The following is a 15,525-nucleotide window of genomic DNA, read 5'->3' on the forward strand; positions in this document are numbered from 1 at the left end:
AAGACACGGAGATCACCTTCCTCCCCACAGATACACCAGAAATACACCTACACGTGGAACAACTCCTACAGAACACCTACTGAACGCTGGCAGAAGACCTCAGACCTCCCAAAAGGCAAGAAACCCCCACGTACCTGGGTAGGGCAAAAGAAAAAAGAATAAACAGAGACAAAAGGATAGGGACGGGACCTGCACCAGTGGGAGGGAGCCGTGAAGGAGGAAAGGTCTCCACACACTAGGAAGCCCCTTTGCGGGCGGAGACTGCAGGTGGCGGAGGGGGGAGCTTCGGAGCCGCGGAGGAGAGCACAGCAACAGGGGTGCGGAGGGCAAAGCGGGGAGATTCCCGCACAGAGAATCACTCACCAGCCCGAGAGGCTTGTCTGCTCACCCACCGGGGGGGCGGGGCTGGGAGCTGAGGCTTGGGTTTTGGTCAGAGCGCCGGGAGAGGACTGGGGATGGCAGCGAGAACACGGCCTGAAGGGGTCTAGTGCGCCACAGCTAGCTGGGAGGGAGTCCGGGGAAAAGTCTGGACCCGCCGAAGAGGCAAGAGACTTTTTCTTCCCTCTTTGTTTCCTGGTGCGTGAGGAGACGGGATTAACATCGCTGCTTAAAGGAGCTCCAGAGATGGGCGCGAGCCGCGGCTAAAAGCGCGGACCCCAGAGATGGGCCTGAGACGCTAAGGCTGCTGCTGCCGCCACCAAGAAGCCTGTGTGCGAGCACAAGTCACTATCCACACCCCCCTTCCGGGGAGCCTGTGCAGCCCGCCACTGCCAGGGTCCCGGGATCCAGGGACAACTTACCCGGGAGAACGCACAGCGCACCTCAGCCTGGTGCAATGTCACACTGGCCTCTGCCGCCGCAGGCTCGCCCTGCACTCCGTGCCCCTCCCTCCCCCGGGCCTGAGTGAGACAGAGGTCCCGAATCAGCGGCTTCTTTAACCCCGTCCTGTGTGAGCGAAGAACAGACGCCCTCCAGCGGCCTACACGCAGAGGCGGGGCCAAATCCAAAGCTGAGCCCCTGGGAGCTGTGAGAACAAAGAAGAGAAAGGGAAATCTCTCCCAGCAGCCTCAGAAGCAGCGGATTAAAGCTCCACAATCAACTTGATGTACCCTGCATCTGTGGAATACATGAATAGACAACGAATCATCCCAAATTGAGGAGGTGGACTTTGAGAGCAAGATTTATGATTTTTTCCACTTTTCCTCTTCTTGTGAGTGTGTATGTGTATGCCTCTGTGTGAGATTTTGTCTGTATAGCTTTGCTTCCACCATTTGTCCCAGGGTTCTATCCGTCTGTTATTTTATATTTGTTTGTTTGTTTGTTTTTAATTTTTTTTCTTAATATTTTTTTATTTTAATAACCTTATTATATTTTCTCTTACTTTATTTTATTTTACTTTATATTCTTTCTTTCTTTTTTCGTTCCTTCCCTCCCTCCTTCCTTCCTTCCTCCCTCCCACCCTCCCTCCTTTCTTTCTTTCTACTTCTACTAATTCTTTCTTTCTACTTTTTCTCCCTTTTATTCTGAGCCGTGTGGATGAAAGGCTCTTTGTGCTGTAGCCAGGAGTCAGTGCTGTACCTCTGAGGTGGGAGAGCCAACTTCAGGACACTGGTCCACAAGAGACCTCCCAGCTCCACATAATATCAAACGGTGAAAATCTCCCAGAGATCTCCATCTCAACCCCAACACCCAGCTTCACTCAACCACCAGCAAGCTACAGTGCTGGACATCCTATGCCAAACAACTAGCAAGACAGGAACACAACCCCACACATTAGCAGAGAGGCTGCCTAAAATCATACTAAGTCCACAGACACCCCAAAACACACAACCAGACGTGGACCTGCCCACCAGAAAGACAAGATCCAGCCTCATCCACCAGAACACAGGCACTAGTCCCCTCCACCAGGAAGCCTACACAACCCACTGAACCAACCTTAGACACTGGGGACAGACACCAAAAACAATGGGTACTATGAACCTGCAGCCTGCAAAAAGAAGACCCCAAACACAGTAAGATAAGCAAAATGAGAAGACAGAAAAACACACAGCAGATGAAGGAGCAAGATAAAAACCCACCAGACCTAACAACTGAAGAGGAAATAGGCAGTCTACCTGAAAAACAATTCAAAATAATGATAGTAAAGATGATCCAAAATCTTGGAAATAGAATAGACAAAATGCAAGAAACATTTAACAAGGACCTAGAAGAACAAAAGGTGAAACAAACGATGAACAATACAATAAATGAAATGAAAAATACTCTAGATGGCATCAATAGCAGAATAACTGAGGCAGAAGAACGGATAAGTGACCTGGAGGATAAAATAGTGGAAATAACTACTGCAGAGCAGAATAAAGAAAAAAGAATGAAAAGAAGTGAGGACAGTCTCAGAGACCTCTGGGACAACATTAAATGCACCAACATTCGAATTATAGGGGTTCCAGAAGAAGAAGAGAAAAAGAAAGGGACTGAGAAAATATTTGAAGAGATTCTAGTTGAAAACTTCCCTAATATGGGAAAGGAAATAGTTAATCAAGTCCAGGAAGCACAGAGAGTCCCATACAGGATAAATCCAAGGAGAAATATGCCAAGACACATATTAATCAAACTGTCAAAAATTAAATACAAAGAAAACATATTAAAAGCAGCAAGGGAAGAATAACACACAAGGGAATCCCTATAAGGTTAACAGCTGATCTTTCAGCAGAAACTATGCAAGCCAGAAGGGACTGGCAGGACATATTTAAAGTGATGAAGGAGAAAAACCTGCAACCAAGATTACTCTACCCAGCAAGGATCTCATTCAGATTTGATGGAGAAATTAAAACCTTTATGGACAAGCAAAAGCTGAGAGTTCAGCACCACCAAACCAGCTCTACAACAACTGCTAAAGGAACTTCTCTAGGCAAGAAACACAAGAGAAGGAAAAGACCTACAATAACGAACCCAAAACAATTAAGAAAATGGGAATAGGAACATACATATCGATAATTACCTTAAATGTAAATGGACTAAATGCTCCCACCAAAAGACACAGATTGGCTGAATGGATACAAAAACAAGAACCATATATTTGCTATCTACAAGAGACCCACTTCAGACCTAGAGACACATACAGACTGAAAGTAAGGGGATGGAAAAAGATATTTCATGCAAATGGAAACCAAAATAAAGCTGGAGTAGCAATTCTCATATCAGACAAAATAGACTTTAAAATAAAGACTATTAGAAGAGACAAAGAAGGACACTACGTAATGATCAAGGGATCGATCCAAGAAGAAGATATAACAATTGTAAATATTTATGCACCCAACATAGGAGCACCTCAATACATAAGGCAAATACTAACAGCCATAAAAGGGGAAATCGACAGTAACACATTCATAGTAGGGGACTTTAACACCCCACTTTCACCAATGGACAGATCATCCAAAATGAAAATAAATAAGGAAACACAAGCTTTAAATGATACATTAAACAAGATGGACTTAATTGTTATTTATAGGACATTCCATCCAAAAACAACAGAATACACATTTTTCTCAAGTGCTCATGGAACATTCTCCAGGATAGATCATATCTTGGGTCACAAATCAAGCCTTGGTAAATTTAAGAAAACTGAAATTGTATCAAGTATCTTTTCCAACCACAACGCTATGAGACTAAATATCAATTACAGGAAAAGATCTGTAAAAAATACAAACACATGGAGGCTAAACAATACACTACTTAATAACGAAGTGATCACTGAAGAAATCAAAGAGGAAATAAAAAACTACCTAGAAACAAATGACAATGGAGACATGACAACCCAAAACTATGGGATGCAGCAAAAGCAGTTCTAAGAAGGAAGTTTATAGCAATTCCATCTCACCTCAAGAAACAAGAAAAATGTCAAATAAACAATCTAACCCTACACTTAAAACAACTATAGAAAGAAGAACAAAAAAAACGCCAAAGTTAGCAGAAGGAAAGAAATCATAAAAATCAGATCAGAAATAAATGAAAAAGAAATGAAGGAAACGATAGCAAAGATCAATAAAACTAAAAGCTGGTTCTTTGAGAAGATAAACAAAATAGATAAACCATTAGCCAGACTCATCAAGATAAAAAGGGAGAAGACTCAAATCAATAGAATTAGAAATGAAAAAGGAGAAGTAACAACTGACACTGCAGAAATAAAAAAGATCATGAGAGATTACTACAAGCAACTCTATGCCAATAAAATGGACAACCTGGAAGAAATGGACAAATTCTTAGAAATGCACAACCTGCCAAGACTGAATCAGGAATAAATAGAAAATATGAACAGACCAATTACAAGCACTGAAGCTGAAACTGTGATTAAGAATCTTCCAACAAACAAAAGCCCAGGACCAGATGGCTTCACAAGCGAATTCTATCAAACATTTAGAGAAGACCTAACACCTATCCTTCTCAAACTCTTCCAAAATATAGTAGAGGGAGGAACACTCCCAAACTCATTCTACGAGGCCACCATCACCCTGATACCAAAACCAGACAAGGATGTCACAAAGAAAGAAAACTACAGGCCAATATCACTGATGAACATAGATGCAAAAATCCTCAACAAAATACTAGCAAACAGAATCCAACAGCACATTAAACAGATCATACACCATGATCAAGTGGGGTTTATTCCAGGAATGCAAGGATTCTTCAATATATGCAAATCAATCAACGTGATACACCATATTAACAAATTGAAGGAAAAAAAACATATGATCATCTCAATAGATGCAGAGAAAGCTTTCGACAAAATTCAACACCCATTTATGATAAAAACCCTGCAGAAAGTAGGCATAGAGGGAACTTTCCTCAACATAATAAAGGCCATATATGACAAACCCACAGCCAACATCGTCCTCAATGGTGAAAAACTGAAAGCATTTCCACTAAGATCAGGAACAAGACAAGGTTGCCCACTCTAACCACTATTATTCAACATAGTTTTGGAAGTTTTAGCCACAGCAATCAGAGAAGAAAAGGAAATAGAAGAAATCCAAATCAGAAAAGAAGAAGTAAAGCTGTCACTGTTTGTGGATGACATGATACTATACATAGAGAATCCTAAAGATGCTACCAGAAAACTACTAGAGCTAATCAATGAATTTGGTAAAGTAGCAGGATACAAAATTAATGCACAGAAATCTCTGGCATTCCTATATACTAATGATGAAAAATCTGAAAGTGAAATCAAGAAAACACTCCCATTTACCACTGCAACAAAAAGAATAAAATATCTAGGAATAAACCTACCTAAGGAGACAAAAGACCTGTATGCAGCAAATTATAAGACACTGATGAAAGATATTAAAGATGATACAAATAGATTGAGAGATATACCGTGTTCTTGGATTGGAAGAATCAATATTGTGCAAATGACTCTACTACCCAAAGCAATCTACAGATTCAGTGCAATCCCTATCAAACTACCACTGGCATTTTTCACAGAAATAGAACAAAAATTTTCACAATTTGTATGGAAACACAAAAGACCCCGAATAGCCAAAGCAATCTTGAGAACGAAAAACGGAGCTGGAGGAATCAGGCTCCCTGACTTCAGACTATACTACAAAGCTACAGTAATCAAGACAGTATGGTACTGGCACAAAAACAGAAAGACAGATCAATGGAACAGGATAGAAAGACCAGAGATAAATCCATGCACATATGGTCACCTTATCTTTGATAAAGGAGGCAGGAATGTACAGTGGAGAAAGGACAGCCTCTTCAATAAGTGGTGCTGGGAAAACTGGACAGGTACGTGTAAAAGTATGAGATTAGATCACTCCCTAACACCATACACAAAAATAAGCTCAAAATGGATTAAAGACCTAAATGTAAGGCCAGACACTATAAAACTCTTAGAGGAAAATATAGGCAGGACACTCTATGACATAAATCACAGCAAGATCCTTTTTGACCCACCTCCTAGAAAAATGGAAGTAAAAACAAAAATAAACAAATGGGACCTAATGAAACTTCAAAGCTTTTGCACAGCCAAGGAAACCATAAAAAAGACCAAAAGACAACCCTCAGAATGGGAGAAAATATTTGCAAATGATTGCAAAGGATTAATCTCCAAAATTTATAAGCAGCTCATGCAGCTGAATAACAAAAAAAACCCAACCCAATCCAAAAATGGGCAGAAGACCTAAATAGACATTTCTCCAAAGAAGATATACAGACTGCCAACAAACACATGAAAGAATGCTCAACATCACTAATCATTAGAGAAATGCAAATCAAAACTACAATGAGATATCATCTCACACCAGTCAGAATGGCCATCATCAAAAAATCTAGAAACAATAAATGCTGGAGAGGGTGTGGAGAAAAGGGAACACTCTTGCACTGTTGGTGGAAATGTAAATTGATACAGCCACTGTGGAGAACAGTATGGAGGTTTCTTAAAAAACTACAAATAGAACTACCATATGACCCAGCAATCCCACTACTGGGCATATACCCTGAGAAAACCATAATTCAAAAAGAGTCATGTACCAAAATGTTCATTACAGCTCTATTTACAATAGCGTGGAGATGGAAACAACCTGAGTGTCCATCAACAGATGAATGGATAAAGAAGATGTGGCACATATATACAATGGAATATTACTCAGCCATAAAAAGAAATGAAATTGAACTATTTGTAATGAGGTGGATAGACCTAGAGTCTGTCATACAGAGTGAAGTAAGTCAGAAAGAGAGAGACAAATACCGTATGCTAACACATATATATGGATTTTAAGAAAAAAAAATGTCATGAAGAACCTAGGGCTAAGACGGGAATAAAGACACAGACCTACTAGAGAATGGACTTGAGGATATGGGGAGGGGGAAGGGTAAGCTGTGACAAAGCGAGAGAGAGACATGGACATATATACACTACCAAACGTAAGGTAGATAGCTAGTGGGAAGCAGCCGTATAGCACAGGGAGATCAGCTCGGTGCTTTGTGACAGCCTGGAGGGGTGGGATAGGGAGGGTGGGAGGGACGGAGACGCAAGAGGGAAGAGATATGGGAACATATATATATATATATATATATAACTGATTCATTTTGTTGTAAAGCAGAAACTAACACACCATTGTAAAGCAATTATACTCCAATAAAGATGTTAAAAAAAAATCCACATAACTTTTCACGTGACTAAAGTTAGCTGCTGAAATTGATCTAAGAGCTAACTATGTCAGTGTAGGAAGGTACTAGATCACCATTCATTCAAAAGCAGTTCATTCAATGGGATACATCTTTCACTGGGGGTGATGTCCTATGGGTAATTTAACTAATATTACTTTTAAAAATTAACAGAGAGAATAAGCTAAGATTTTACTTTCATTCTTTAAAAAATTAAAATCAAACCCAGAAAATCAGTCCTGTTTACTCCATATAAGCCATTTGTTACTCAATAAGCCAACTGATTAAATATGTCCACGAGCTAATAAACTTAGTTCAAGAGCGTAACTTCCATCTTTTTCTCCTTCATGAAAAGTAATTTATTAATATACTACTCTGAGGTCATAAAATATCCTTGCATCTCACAAAGTAAAAGCTTATGAGTATATGTTCCAATTTTTTTCTTTATATTTTATACATATTTTAATGATAATAGAATATTAAGGATGTGATCAGCTGTCACAAAAGCATTTTCACTGCTGTAAGCGTGCATACAAATCACCTGGAGATCTTGCAAACCTGCAGATTCTGATGCAGTCGTTCTGGGGTGGGGCCTGAGATGCTGCGTTTCTTATAAGCTTCCTGGTGATGCTGATGCTGCCAGTCCAAAGGCCACACACTTTGACAGGCATGGGTCTAAAATATATTAACGTTCTATCTTCCTGTTACTCTTAACTAAATATTTATCATATCTTTCCTATTACCCGACAATAGGGAATTTACAAACAATGAAAGGTCTCTCAGATTGTAAGAAACATATGACCTTAAGCACACACATACACACACACACACATACGCGCGTGCGCGCACACACACACACACACACACACACACACACACAGAGTTAACTTTTGCAAATGACCTTACCTTCTCATCATGGGTTTACTGTTTTATAACATTATTCCCAGAGGGTTGCAATTTTGGAGATAAAGCTTTCAAGAAACTAATGGATTTCTTGCTGTCAGCACTAAGGCCCCTCTGTTTTACAGTGAAATTTGAAAGTATATTGATGGCATTTGTCCCTGCATTTCATAGGAAATAATCACCCAAACACTTGACAATTTTTACCTCCCTCTTGGGAGAAGCAGTACCTGCCCATTAAAGGCAGCAACGTGAGAGTGCTCTTTTCCACCCACCTTCTTTGGCTATTTCAGAAGCTTTTATAAGAATTCTGATGGCCTGTTTGTATTCTTTATTTTCCAGCATTTTGTCTGAGAGTAATCTGTAAGTCCTCAGGAGACTCTCACAGGCCAACAAGTTGAGAACGCGGCCTGTCTCATCCTTCCATATCCGTCCCTGCGTCAGTTGATGGAAGGCCTCATAATGCTCCGCAGCTTCCAGAAGCTGACCTGAAGAATAAAAGCCATTCCTAAATACAAACCACAGGCCAGAACATATTTTCAAATATTTTGCATACGTCTTGTGCTTTACTATTAAAGTGTGTGTGGGCGGGGAGAGAACCACGGAATGCAGCCAGGTATTTCTAAGGCTGAAGAGGACTTCAGCTGGGAAAGGAGCTATCTCAATTTGGACCTCAGATTCAGCACTGATTTTGAATGGACACCCGCTAAAGGGATATACTTGGGCTAGCAGAAATTGAGGAGAATTACAAATGTTTAGAGACGGTGTGAATGTAAAGTAATAATTATTAATAACAATCATATTAGCTAACATTTATTCAACATTATATATGCAAGGAACTGTGCTGTGCACTTTATATGCATTTCTCATTTAATTGTCAAAACAGGCCTGTGGAAAAGAGATTGTTATGATTCCATTTTAAGGTAGAAAAGAGTGAGGTTAAGAATTCTGCGCAAGATTGCCTGGCCAGTGGCTTAGTAGGTCCAGGCAGTCTGATTCCAGAGCCCACACTCTAAACCACTTTCTTGCACTGCTTTCCCAACAGAAAGCAGTTCTTCATTCTCGAGAATTCAGGTGTCTTGAGAAAGGATGCAACTGTTACAAATTTCAAATTTAAGTATTATGGAGCTTTAAACTACTTCTCAACGTTTGATTGGACTTTCCAAGTTATTTAATTTTAAAATTACAATGTAACTTAACTGCCCTTCTCAATTATATTTTATAATATAGCCCGAAATATATCTTCTCAAAGCCAAAACTCTAAATTAACTTTAAGTCATTTGATTCCTTGAAATGTGAGCAAGCACGTTTCTGGAAGGGTAGTTTGTAGTTCCATGATACAGATTGTATTTTACTTGTGAATTGCCTTGTAGAAATGCACACAAAATCCTGTAATGTAAATGCTCTTTTATGGTAATGGAGTTACCTAATTGGAATGAACTGGAAAATCACTTACATCTAGGCATTTCAACAATCGTAGTTAACAGTGAGTGCAGGCTCCAAACAGACAGCCTGAATCCCTATACCAGTTTTACCATTTTTGCTGTTTAGCCTCAGGTTAATTACTACACTCTCTGTGTCCAAATTTAATTCTTCTGCAAGTAAGATTATAGTGTAACTATTCAAGGTGTTATTGTGAGAAATGAATTAATACCTGTTCAATATCTGATACAGAGTAGGTACTCAATATACACAGCTGCTATTACCAGCTGGCACAGTGATAATATTTTTAAAAACCCACAGGCCAATTGAATTATCGCCACTATTTATTTTCCCTTTCTTTAAGTACAACATAGTCTTCCTGCAAAATATGTAGTTGAGTCCTTATGACAATATTATCACAGCTGATTAAATTAACCTATGTAGGCCATATTAGGCTCAACACATTTCCTCAAATAAGATGCACTGCATATTACAGATTGGACATTCCAGGATACTGTAGCCACTGCCATCACTATTGTATATAATTTCCTCCTATTTTTGCACTGAATTTGCTATCAGAATAAATATTAAAAATGCACAAAGACAAATAGTATTTTAAAAGAAACACAACAGAGATGCATAATCAGCAAATAAGCTGTACAAAAATTCAGTAAAGACATGGCCAGTCTGAGTCCCATGCAGAAGGAGGGCATATCAGGAAAGATACATAGAGAGAGGCGGGTGTGTGCTGCTGAGCTGTTTATAAACTTGTATTATGAAATTTTCACATGATAAAAGACTACAAAGCCATAAATATGATATTACAGAAGAATATTTGATTACATGGACAGGTGCTTATGATAAGTGAAAATACTGAAAAACATCAGATAACATTTACAAAGCATTATCAGTGTTATATGGGTGATGAATTGGTTTCTTTTCTGCTTTTTTTCCTGATTATTGGCATTTTCTAATGTTTCTATCATCAAAATGTGTTCAGTTTGTAAAGAGAAATATATAATGGAAACTATTTTAAAATTAATGCCCAGTCCTTTTTCATTTTGATGCAAATACTGAAGGTTGAAGTTTACTGTTCTATCTTTACATTTAACTGACAATTTTTCTCTTACCTCCCACAAAAGCAGGCATAGTTTTTCACCTCTCTCCTGCAGCACCTCTGCCAGAAACACCTTTCTCCAAATACCCATGGCTCTCGTTTCTTTTTTAAAACTCGAATGGAGCGTTGACATATATGTATGTTATGTTTCCTCTGTTAACTATATTTCTGCCTGTAAAGTATAGCTCTGTATCCCTGGAAAGATGTATACGAGAGTTCTTTTTTTTATCCAGCGTCCATCTATTTATAAAGTATGGATACATATTTCTTTTTGGCCATGTGAATAGGGGCAAGTGGATACAGGGAACTGTGAGTAAACCAGGTAGTTCCAGAAAAACTTGGGACCTTAAGGAGACTAGGAAGGGCCTAACAGCATCTGTGGTCACACACAGTAACCATATGGAAAGAGGGTCCAAAAGTGCATTATAAAATAACAGATTCACTAAGAATTCCAGGAGGAGAGCCAGGAGATGAAGCTTTGGATAACCCGACTAATTACAACGAGATGCAAATGAGGCATAATGATGTAAATAGCATATGAGAACTGATAGCTGGGTCCAAGATTTGATCCACATGGTGGAGGAAAGGGGAGGTAAGTAGAGGGGAGGGTGAAAGTGGGGAAAGGATATGTGGAGGAAATGCGGAGAGGGCTGAAGTGGGGGAAGGGGGGAGACAAAGGCGGGGACCATGTCCCTGTATTCCAAACAAGCCAGACTTCCCTCTGTTACTGATATGATTAGGTTTCCTGCATAGGCTAAGCAGAAATGAAATGAGAGGTTCTCGGGACATTGGTTTCAATTGGCTACTATGGAAGGGGGCCTTGGAATGATTGAGAAACAGACTTTTCAGTTGAGTTTGAATTTTGCTTGAGCACTTGGGACTAGTATCAGTGTACTGCTTAGGTCATGAATATCTGCCAAGGTTCAGCTCTTACAAGGATATATTTGAAGTCTGCCATGAGGAAGGAGCAGTCCAAGATGCTTGGGTGAAAGGAACAGGGAGCTACTATTTCTTGAAGGCCTACTGGGTGCTAGTCAAAATGGAATGTTTTTTTCCCCAGACATTATCTTATTTAACCTTCCAAAACTGGTGCAGTAAATATGACTTTTCTTTTGCACCAAAGAGAAAACCGAGGCTCACAAACATTAAATGACTCAAATAGCTAAAAAGTGATGTTTGGGATTTAAACCCAGGATCACCAAACGCCCACACAACTTAGTTCTGCCACATTAGGTACAAGTCAGAAAACTTGGGTGGAGTACGTTAGATTCTCTGGACATAAATATCTGAAGTTAAAAACAATGCTTGAGTTATGTGATTTCTAGTCTCTACCAGTTCTATAATTCTGTGACTCTACTCAGGCAATCACAAGATCCTCCAACATGAAAGAACAGATACTGGCCACTGATGTGTTTCTCATTGGTCTACCTGAAGGAGTCTGATGTAAAAACAGCTCTGTAACCTGCATCTAAATTCTCTAACCTAAACCGTGAGGTGACATCCATGGGGTGAAGGCACCTAGGATGTCCCATACTTAGTCCTAACCTGTGGTCACAGGTTATTCATGGCTTCATGTCCCCTTCCTTAACCACTTTGCCACAGAGGAGGTCACTGGGGATTCTGATCAGCACAGCGTGGTTTTTAAATTTTATTTATTTATTTATTTTAAAATTTTTATTGGAGTCTAGTTAATTTACAATGTTGTGTTAGTTTCAGGTGCACAGCGAAGTGATTCAGTTATACATATACATGTATCCACTCTTTTTAGATTCTTTTCCCATACAGGTTATTAAAGAATATTGAGTAGAGTTTCCTGTGCTACCCAGTAGGCCCTTACTAGTTATCTATTTTATATATAGTAGTGATCAGCACCGTTTTAAACCAAGGTGACTACGTAGAAGAAGAAGAGTTTTCCAGCCCTTCTCAGATGTAGGGAATCGTTTCTAAAGTTATCTGGTGGCAAATAGGACTGTAAGTAAGCCAGCAAGGATTTGATCCAAATAATCAGAAGCACACAAATGACCAGGCTGCAATTTCTAAAGGCTGGTCAGAATTTGAAAGCACATATTATAATATGGTATAATATTTGATTTAAAAATATTAAAATATGTCTACACTATGAAGGGAGCATAGTAGTTTAAATAGGCAAGTATTTATTTCCCTTTAAGCATGATTAACAATGATATCATTTCCATGCAATATATATTTCCAACTGCCAACAGGATTTTAAAGATTTTCTTTCTGAGTAAAGACTCGTATTACTACTGACTAGATATTTATTTATTTATTTAAAAAATTTTTTTTTGGTGGTATGCCGGCCTCTCACTGTTGTGGCCTCTCCTGTTGCGGAGCACAGGCTCCGGACACGCAGGCTCAGCGGCCATGGCTCACGGGCCCAGCCGCTCCGCGGCATGTGGGATCTTCCCGGACCGGGGCACGGACCCGCGTCCCCTGCATCAGCAGGCAGACTCTCAACCACTGCGCCACCAGGGAAGACCTAGATATTTATTAAGACATAATGCATCCTGTTTTTATCTGAAATTTTTAAATGTACCTGAGAGAAATGTTGTAAGTGGTCATTCTGACACTACACATGTAAATACAAATGAAGATCATAAACCAGATTTTCAAATTTGGCTCACAGCAAACCTTTATAGCTTCTTCACGGTGTTCATGTGTTGTCTGCCCTTTGTTACCAAATAAACTTTAATATATCAGGACCAGACAAGATTCCGAGATCCCACCATCAATCTTGTTGAAGGACAAGCGTCTAGATAATCGTCCTCCGGAATTCACAGGTGTTAACATTATTTTTCATTGAGAAAGAGGGCAGAGAGAAGAAGAAGAATTACACCAAGGTATCACAAAAGTAAAAGTTTACTGAAAACAGAAAAGAGAAGGGCACATTCATAGATGTTAAAGGTATCCTGAGGGGGAAATGAGCTTTATCTTGTTGCACCAGGAATTACTCATCACTATGAGTAACAAACATCACAGGAGTTAACTGTGACAAGAAAGGCATTACTAACCATTGTTCAGCGAAGTGCCTGGTTCTATGCTAAGAAAAAAATCCAGTGTCCACTAATATTTCACGTGAATCAGGGAAGAAAATGGAGCCAAGATGTTTTGTGGGAGAGACTGGTGGTGACCTTCCACCAATACCATCAGTAATGGATTTAGCTCAAGAACATGAGATAGTATCGGAAAACACATCATGGGAGACACTGAACAATTGTGTAAGACAAGAATCCAGGCATGGATAGAAGTAGCCTCAGTCTCATTTTTTTCTTTTGGTTTGCTTTAGTTTTTTTTTTAAAGCAATTATATAACATCTACATAAACGACAATGTTGTACGCATTTATAGTTTTTCACCCAAAAGAAAGTGTACTCTTAAAATAAAACTACTACAAAGGAGCTTCACTTTACCTAAAGCCCACATAAACAAGAAATCTAGCCATTTATTTAAAAATACAAACAAAACCCAAACAATGTTGTAAACTGCAAAATGTCTGGTAGGATGTTAAGATAAATACTACGCAGAGAAAATAAGATTTTATACATTTGGGTATTACCCAGGTTGTTGCTTACCCCTCTTCCCTGGTACAACATCTCTGAAAGTTTATAGATATTTGTTGTATCACTGCAGATGTCTAGAACAAATATTAAGCAAAGGAGAATGTATATGATCTCTCCCATTTTAGTTTTTTTTTAAAGTAGGAAGATTGACTAGATATTAACACAAATGGGTTTAAATGTGAAGCTGCCATAAAAGCAGGAACATAAATGTAATTCTCCCAGCCGCTATTTTGATGCACATTTTTGATTCCATGAATATTTTATGAAATGGCCCAAACTAAAGCCATATAACATTCCTGCATTACTGATGCTTGCGCCCGTAAGCTACGAACATTAGAGGCATGATTGAGTGCATTAAAATGAACTCGTTCAGCAGTGCATTGATTACTTGAAGGGGGAGGGAAAAGAAAAAAGAAAAAAAAAAAGAAGTTGCTCCACTTAAGAAAACAGCAAACAAATCTAAAGTTTGCAATATAATAAAGGCGTAAGCAAGTTTGAAATAAAATTTCCTAAATAGAGTGTGACTCTGTCTAGACCTGACATTAATTAGGCAAGGTGTTAATTATGTCCAAAAATGGCTCTGGTATCGTTCAGGTAATTTCAAATGTCACAATCTCTAAGATGCACAGGCGGGCCTGCTTTAGCTCCATGCATCAGCAATTCTGAAAATAGCTAATTATTTCCTTTTCTATCAACTTGCACACTTGCCAGTAAAAATAACGCTACAGGAAAAAATTGCATGAAAATAATTTGACAGGTCCGTAAGGCCTATTTCTTCAGCAGCCCTGGTATAAGTTATAAGCATATTTAGTTGTAAATGGTGCACATTTGTTGAAGAATTTAGGGAAATATTCCACTTTGGTTTAAAACAACAACCTAAAGGAACAATAAAGCTTTTTGTATATTATATTACATTTTAATCTGGAGCTCCTGGACATCTTTGGTGGTTAAGTTACTATTCTGTGCAACGTAGACATAAAATCTGCTGGAAGCAAATTGAACAGTAGAAAAAAGAGAAATATGTTATTGCCTTTTTGTAAAAACAAAAAACATTGCTTTCCATTTCAGTTTAACTGCATGAGCAATTTATATTATCTTTAGGTTGCAACATTCAATTATGATAATTATAACGGCACCATACACGCTGAAATATTAAGGGCTCGTCATACTTCCCAATGGAAACTATCACTTTCAAGGGTTTATCTCTCGTCAGGGGAGATTTGCTCTGTACTATAACCCACTGCACACCATTGCAAAATGGAATGCTGGAAAACAAAGATTGGGTTTCTGTAACTCAATGGCTTCCCTAATAAACTGGGAAGAAAATGTGCCCATACTTTTG

The 15,525-nt window shown here is 39.0% G+C and overlaps 1 protein-coding gene across 1 annotated transcript in view; it reads right to left on the minus strand.

Moving 5' to 3' along the window:
* Positions 1 to 15,525, minus strand: part of TTC29 (tetratricopeptide repeat domain 29) — a 357,551-nt gene that overhangs the window by 81,021 nt on the left and 261,005 nt on the right. The window contains exon 9 of the mRNA XM_029234687.1: positions 8,343 to 8,555. Coding sequence (XP_029090520.1) covers positions 8,343 to 8,555 — 213 coding nt within the window. The remainder of the gene's footprint in view (positions 1 to 8,342; positions 8,556 to 15,525) is intronic.

The sequence above is a fragment of the Monodon monoceros genome, unplaced genomic scaffold (assembly GCF_005190385.1).
Source record: "Monodon monoceros isolate NGI ecotype Baffin Bay Population unplaced genomic scaffold, NGI_Narwhal_1 Super_Scaffold_20, whole genome shotgun sequence".
Taxonomy (NCBI): domain Eukaryota; kingdom Metazoa; phylum Chordata; class Mammalia; order Artiodactyla; family Monodontidae; genus Monodon; species Monodon monoceros.